The sequence below is a fragment of the Pseudophryne corroboree genome, chromosome 1 (assembly GCF_028390025.1).
Source record: "Pseudophryne corroboree isolate aPseCor3 chromosome 1, aPseCor3.hap2, whole genome shotgun sequence".
Lineage (NCBI taxonomy): Eukaryota > Metazoa > Chordata > Amphibia > Anura > Myobatrachidae > Pseudophryne > Pseudophryne corroboree.
This window is the reverse complement of record NC_086444.1, coordinates 321921530-321927529: the sequence shown is the minus strand read 5'-3', so window position 1 is coordinate 321927529 and position 6000 is coordinate 321921530. Positions and strand designations below refer to the sequence as shown.

General features: G+C 43.0%; 1 protein-coding gene across 1 annotated transcript in view; it reads right to left on the bottom strand.

Annotated features, from left to right (window-relative positions):
* Window positions 1-371: 371 nt before the first annotated feature.
* AACS (acetoacetyl-CoA synthetase) overlaps window positions 372-6000 on the bottom strand; it is a 386016-nt gene continuing 380387 nt past the window's right edge. The window contains exons 17-18 of the mRNA XM_063964600.1: window positions 5631-5833; window positions 372-1466 (exon numbers count right to left, since the gene is read on the bottom strand). Of these exons, the coding sequence (XP_063820670.1) occupies window positions 1329-1466; window positions 5631-5833 (341 nt within the window). The 3' untranslated portion in view covers window positions 372-1328. The remainder of the gene's footprint in view (window positions 1467-5630; window positions 5834-6000) is intronic.

Below are 6000 nucleotides of genomic sequence, written 5' to 3'. Positions count from 1 at the left end.
TCCGGCTCTGTAAAGAGGATGGCGGCGCGGCTCTGGGACGGACGGCGAGGGTGAGACCTACGTACCAATCCCTCTGGAGCTAATGGTGTCCAGTAGCCTAAGAAGCAGAGCCTTGAAACTCACAGAAGTAGGTCTGCTTCTCTCCCCTCAGTCCCTCGATGCAGGGAGTCTGTTGCCAGCAGGCTCCCTGAAAATAAAAAACCTAACAAAATACTTTCTGACAGGAAACTCAGGAGAGCTCCCTGTAATGCACCCAGTCTCCTCTGGGCACAGTAGTAAACTGAGGTCTGGAGGAGGGGCATAGAGGGAGGAGCCAGTGCACACCCATACCTAAAGTCTTTCTTAAAGTGCCCATGTCTCCTGCGGAGCCCGTCTATTCCCCATGGTCCTTACGGAGTCCCCAGCATCCTCTAGGACGTAAGAGAAAAAAGTTTAGCTTCACTGATGGATCACCAATCATCACTGACCGCCGACAGCTGGTGCTGGATCACCAACCATCACTGACCGCCGACAGCTGGTGCTGGATCACCAATCATCACTGACCGCCGACAGCTGGTGCTGGATCACCAATCATCACTGACCGCCGACAGCTGGTGCTGGATCACCAATCATCACTGACCGCCGACAGCTGATGCTGGAGGGTAAGGGGAATGATGAATGGGGACTTAAGTTAGGTCGTGATTTTGCTCACTTCAGTCACCATTGTAACAGCTCTTATAGTTGTATTGAAAATGTAAATTTTCTCTATCTTAGACCACCAATATAACCCTATTTGGGTTACAGAGAACCACCTTTATTGCAGGGTGTGCGATAGGGCACATAGGTTACGAATACCCATCTAGGTCCCAGTATTAAGCATCCCTAATATACAGCACCTGCATAAAGAGTTATAGGACATACTAGATCCCTAAACAGCCTCATTCTGTTGTTATCTGCCATTGACTGACATGCCCTATTCATCATATGTGATAAAGTGCCAAGTGTCTGAGGCAGGTGTAGGCAATGTATGACTCTTCAGCTGTCAAAACTACATATGATCTGGAAGTACGTTTACTAGCTGGACAGTCAGAGACTGCCTATACTTAGATTTAAGGAAGATAACTGGCATAATTCTCATAGCAGGTATAATGGCTTAAACACCTGCTTTTGAAAGATATTTGGTTCTGAAAAGTATTTTAAAAAGTGTCAAATGAATGACAAGATAATTGTCTGCAGAACAGAGGGATGACCATGTGCAAGACAGCGTTGTGAGCCATAAACTTGTAGTCCATGTCAATTATAGGTTTGGCTATGAGTCCAGTACACATACAGCCTCTTATGCAAATTGCTCAAAAATTCTGCAGCTCCGGAATATTGCAATACAACTCCAGGGACTGGGGGTTGGAGAAAGCCCCGCGTTGCGCTACTTCTTTGCCTGCGATGATTTGTTTTACTGCAACTTCTACTTTCTTCCCACTTATAGTGTACTGTAAAGAGAAAACAAAAAGAAAATTGGTTACACGAGCCCTTGCATGAAATCCACACACAGAAGACTGATACACTTCTTCATTACTCATGATATTTATGAGCTGAAGATCATTTGCTTTACATGCTCATTCACAAGCCATTATTTTTCAAGGAGATAAAATCACTGAACAAGCTTCCTGAGATTACTAGTGAATCACGGCGTGCATCCCAACACATTAAATTGATAAATGCAGACCTTTATTATTAATACCTATGTTTGTTTTTGTTAACAACATAGCACAAACAATGACTCAAAACTACAAAGAACTGCATTTCCCATAGGATGTATGATATTAAATGAACAAGCTTATTTTGAAGATTATTCTAAAAGGAATGAATCTTTTTTTTTTTCTTAATAGATTATAATATGGTAGGTGATCAGTATAAAAAACCGGCGGCCGGAATTTCGGCCTTCAGTAAACCAATAGCAGCAGGATCCCGACCACCGGTATGCCGGCAGCGGGGTGAGCGCTAGAAAGCCCCTTGCGGGCTCGCCACGCTGCGGGCACGGTGGCTCGCTGCGCTCATCACAGGTTATATTCGTTATATTCTCAATCTATGGTTGTCGTGGACACCTATAGAGGGACAAAAGCCTGTGGCTCTAGGATTTCACCGCAAGTCATTTTCCGGCGTCGGCATTGTGACATCCGGGATCCAGACTAGCGGTACTGTAACCACATCCTGGTGAGAGCAGTTTATTAAAATGTATCATACAGAAACTAAGATTAAATTACATACTGTGGGAGCATGAAAATTATCTATCACTGACAAAGTCGCCTAAGTCAGCCAATATATTAAATCCTGTCTCGGAACTCAGTTGTCGACGACAAAGATACGACAGATATACACTTACATATATTCAGAAATATGCAGTTAGTGGCATGCTATTTTCTTATGCTCATATTCAGAGAACAAAGTGCATTCATATGAAATTAACCATCATTTTCTACCAATTATCCTGTCCTGAAGACATTTGAAATCTGCTGTTATCTTTGTCTATTAAAAACAATATTGAAAATTACACTGAAAAAGCCTTTTAAAATACAATCTAGAAGGAAAGTAACAAAGACACACACATAATTAGATTTTAAGCAAAAAAGGAAAGTAGCAGAATAGAGCTCAGCACGTGAAAAAACAGATGAAAATTCACATGGGACCTCCCAAAGTGAATAAAGTAAAATAGAAAGTTATGAAACGGGCAGAAATAAAGACATTTTCTATCCCACAGATACATTAGAGAAAGCTTAGGAATGCATATCAGTCTCCGCTGTTCTCTGCCAAACTCATAGTTCCTTACATTAAATCTAGTGAGGCAGCATTATGTTAAATCCTGTTTTTCAGATGCTTATGACTTATGGGAAAAAGACTCAGATCATGATGAAACTTGGCAGTTCTATAATCATTCAAGGTCACAATTCTTTGCCAAACTTTCATAACATTTTGCTCGGTAGTTTTTGATTCTCTTTTGAACATTTTAACACATGCAAAGCTGGAGGAATGTGTGTGACAGAACAAATCCTGGATATTAAAACCTTATGTTTAGTTTATTATATACTAGAATAATATTACCTAGATAAGTGCAGTGGTGTTGTGTTCAAGCAAGTAAAAGGCTAAAGAACAGAGGTGGAAAGATATACCTTCTGAACCTGAATATCGCGTGGTCTCTGCTCCTTCCGTTCATGTAAACTGACAGACACAAGTTTAACACAACTGAATATTTGGAACAGAAGAGGGGTAGCAGAACAGCACTGGACTGTTAATGACTACATGGACCCCAGTGGATTAGGTGATCAGCACAACTCAGACATGTTTTAATATACTTGTTTTACCCAATATTAAATATTGGGAGCAGGGGCGTTTCTACAGAGGAGGGGGCCCGTGTGCACCTCCGGGTGGGCCCCCTCCTCTGAACGGCGCTGTAGACACCGGCATATGCCGGAGTCTACTGCGCATGCGCAGGTCTCCGGAAACATGGCGCCCGCAATGATCCGGAGACAAATTTGGCTACAACGCACGCACGGTGGGCATTTTGGCGTTGATTTCCGCCGCGAAAGCTGCGCCCGCCGCTAGACTCCGGTAAGGTAAGTATTTAAATGGGTGCAATGTGTGCTGTGTGGACCCCCCCCCCCCCCCTGGACCCAGGGGCCCGTGTGCACCGCACACATTGTACCCATTATAGAAACGCCAATGATTGGGAGGAACTTTCCTTTTAACAGAGGCGAGTCAGAGCAGTCTGATTCCAGAGGCTCACCTACAGCACTTTTGATTGTAGTGTTTTATTAATTTTCCCCTTTTGACATCAAAGTGGCAGCATGGAGCATTAATAGAGTCTGCCCTGTTATGGTGGTATCCGGACTCTAGGTCGACAGCACTTAGGTCGACAGGGACTAGGTCGACACCAGGAATAGATCGACACAGCCATTATGTCGACATGGTTTTTTCAAATTTTTTTTTTTTTACTTTTTCATACTTTACGATCCACGTGGACTACAATTGGGAACGGTAAACTGTGCCAAGCGCAGTGGTAGCGGAGCGAGGCACCTTGCCCGATGCATGGCGAGCGAAGCGAGCCATGCGAGGACTCTAGGTCAGTGGTTTTCAAACTTTTTTGAATCACGGCGCCCTAGAATATCAGAATTTTTTTCACGGCACCCCTAGGCCAAAAATTTCTTATTGAGAAATTTAGAAAGAAATATTACATTAAGTAGATCGCGTTTATATGTCATCCTTAGGATCAGATCTGTGGTGAGGGACAAGATTTGCTTCTGTTTGGCCACATATTTTATGACTGGCAGCCACCAGCACTGGTTTTGCCTATTATATTGACCATGAATAATTTGAATTGGTCCTGGACCACCAACCCAGGGCACCCCTGCAAGTGTCCCGAGGCACCCCAGGGAGCCACGGCACACAGTTTGGGAACCTCTGCTCTAGGTCAACGCTCATTAGGTCGACACCTATTGGCCGACAGTGAATAGGTTGACACCAGAAATAGGTCGAAACAGCCATTAGGTCGACATGAACAAGGTCGACATGGGAAAAGGTCGACATGAGTTTTTAAAAAAAAAAAAATTCTTTTTTTTGAACTTTTTCATACGGTGCACTAATTGGGGTTCGCGGTCATTTTGCGAAGAAAACAACACCAAAAAACATCAAAAACGTATATCGTCCTTTTTCCATGTTGACCTTGTTCATGTCGACCTATTTTTTGGTGTCGACCTATTCACTGTCGACCAATAGGTGTCGACCTAATGTCTGTCGACCTAGACACTGTCAACCCTGAGTCCCATACACGTTATGGTGGGGTTCTCACACTCACTGATCTGTATTACCAGACATTAATGCATTAGAGCATGGGTTCACCAACTCGGTCCTCAGGACCCCAAACAGTTCATGTTTTCAAGGTCACATGTGGATTATTAAAATGTGACAGTATAAAGCTGGGCAGACACTATATGATATATCGAATGATGTTGTGATCCATGACGGATCAGAACAACCATTACTTAATGTGTATGCTCAAATTCACCCAATTCATGGGTGGTTGCGTCGACCCACTGGATGTGCTGCACGACCAATGGGACGAATCTACAGCCAACATAGTGTTATTGCATGAAGCATGTAATGATACATTGCGAGATCCCAATGCATGTTGCCAGTCCCTGGTTTGAAAAGTGTACGTGGAAGCAGACTAAAGCAAGAGTTGGTTCTGAAGCATACTTTTTTTTATCAGCACTGACCAGCTACTGCTGAATTGTTCCCACCCTACTTTATTTCCTGATCTAAAACACAGAATGTCATCATATTTTCTTTATTTATAAATCTACCGTTTAAGCCCAAATTAACAATTACCCAGCAGAGCATCTAAAGTTTGCCACTTTACAGAGAGGACATGTGAGCAGGGGCACCAATAAGAAGCTGAAGATAAAGCCATGGAATCCCTACGTAAAATTGTTGCAAGAAGCAGCGGTATCGTCTCTGTATAGGGGGAAAGGCTTGGTTATTAGTTTTAATGCATTTTTTGTAATTTACCTACACAGCACAGGATCGATACTGATGCCAATCAAACTATTCCACAATCTCTAATCTGTTACATGAGAACTGTGAATGCACCATACACATACCGGAATGTCTTTTGTTTCAAGGATCAAGGCTGGTATATGCCTGGCAGACAGTGACACGCGGATAGAATCCCTCATCCTTTTCACCAGATCTCTGTTAAAGGTGAAGGTATTGTTCATTTTAAGAAAGAGAATTACCCTTTCCTCCCCATCCTTGTTGTACTGGGGAACACACAGGCTGTCGGAGACTTCCACAAATGATTCAACTGCAAGAAGTGACAGTTTATTCCATTACAGATCTACAAGTCATATTTCCCTTCTGCTGCTGGAGCAACTTTTACATACTGTAGTTGTATTACATACACATTATCTCTGGAAGAACAGCATCACAATTCCATAAAAAAAAAAAATCTCACTATACCCAAGTGCCAAA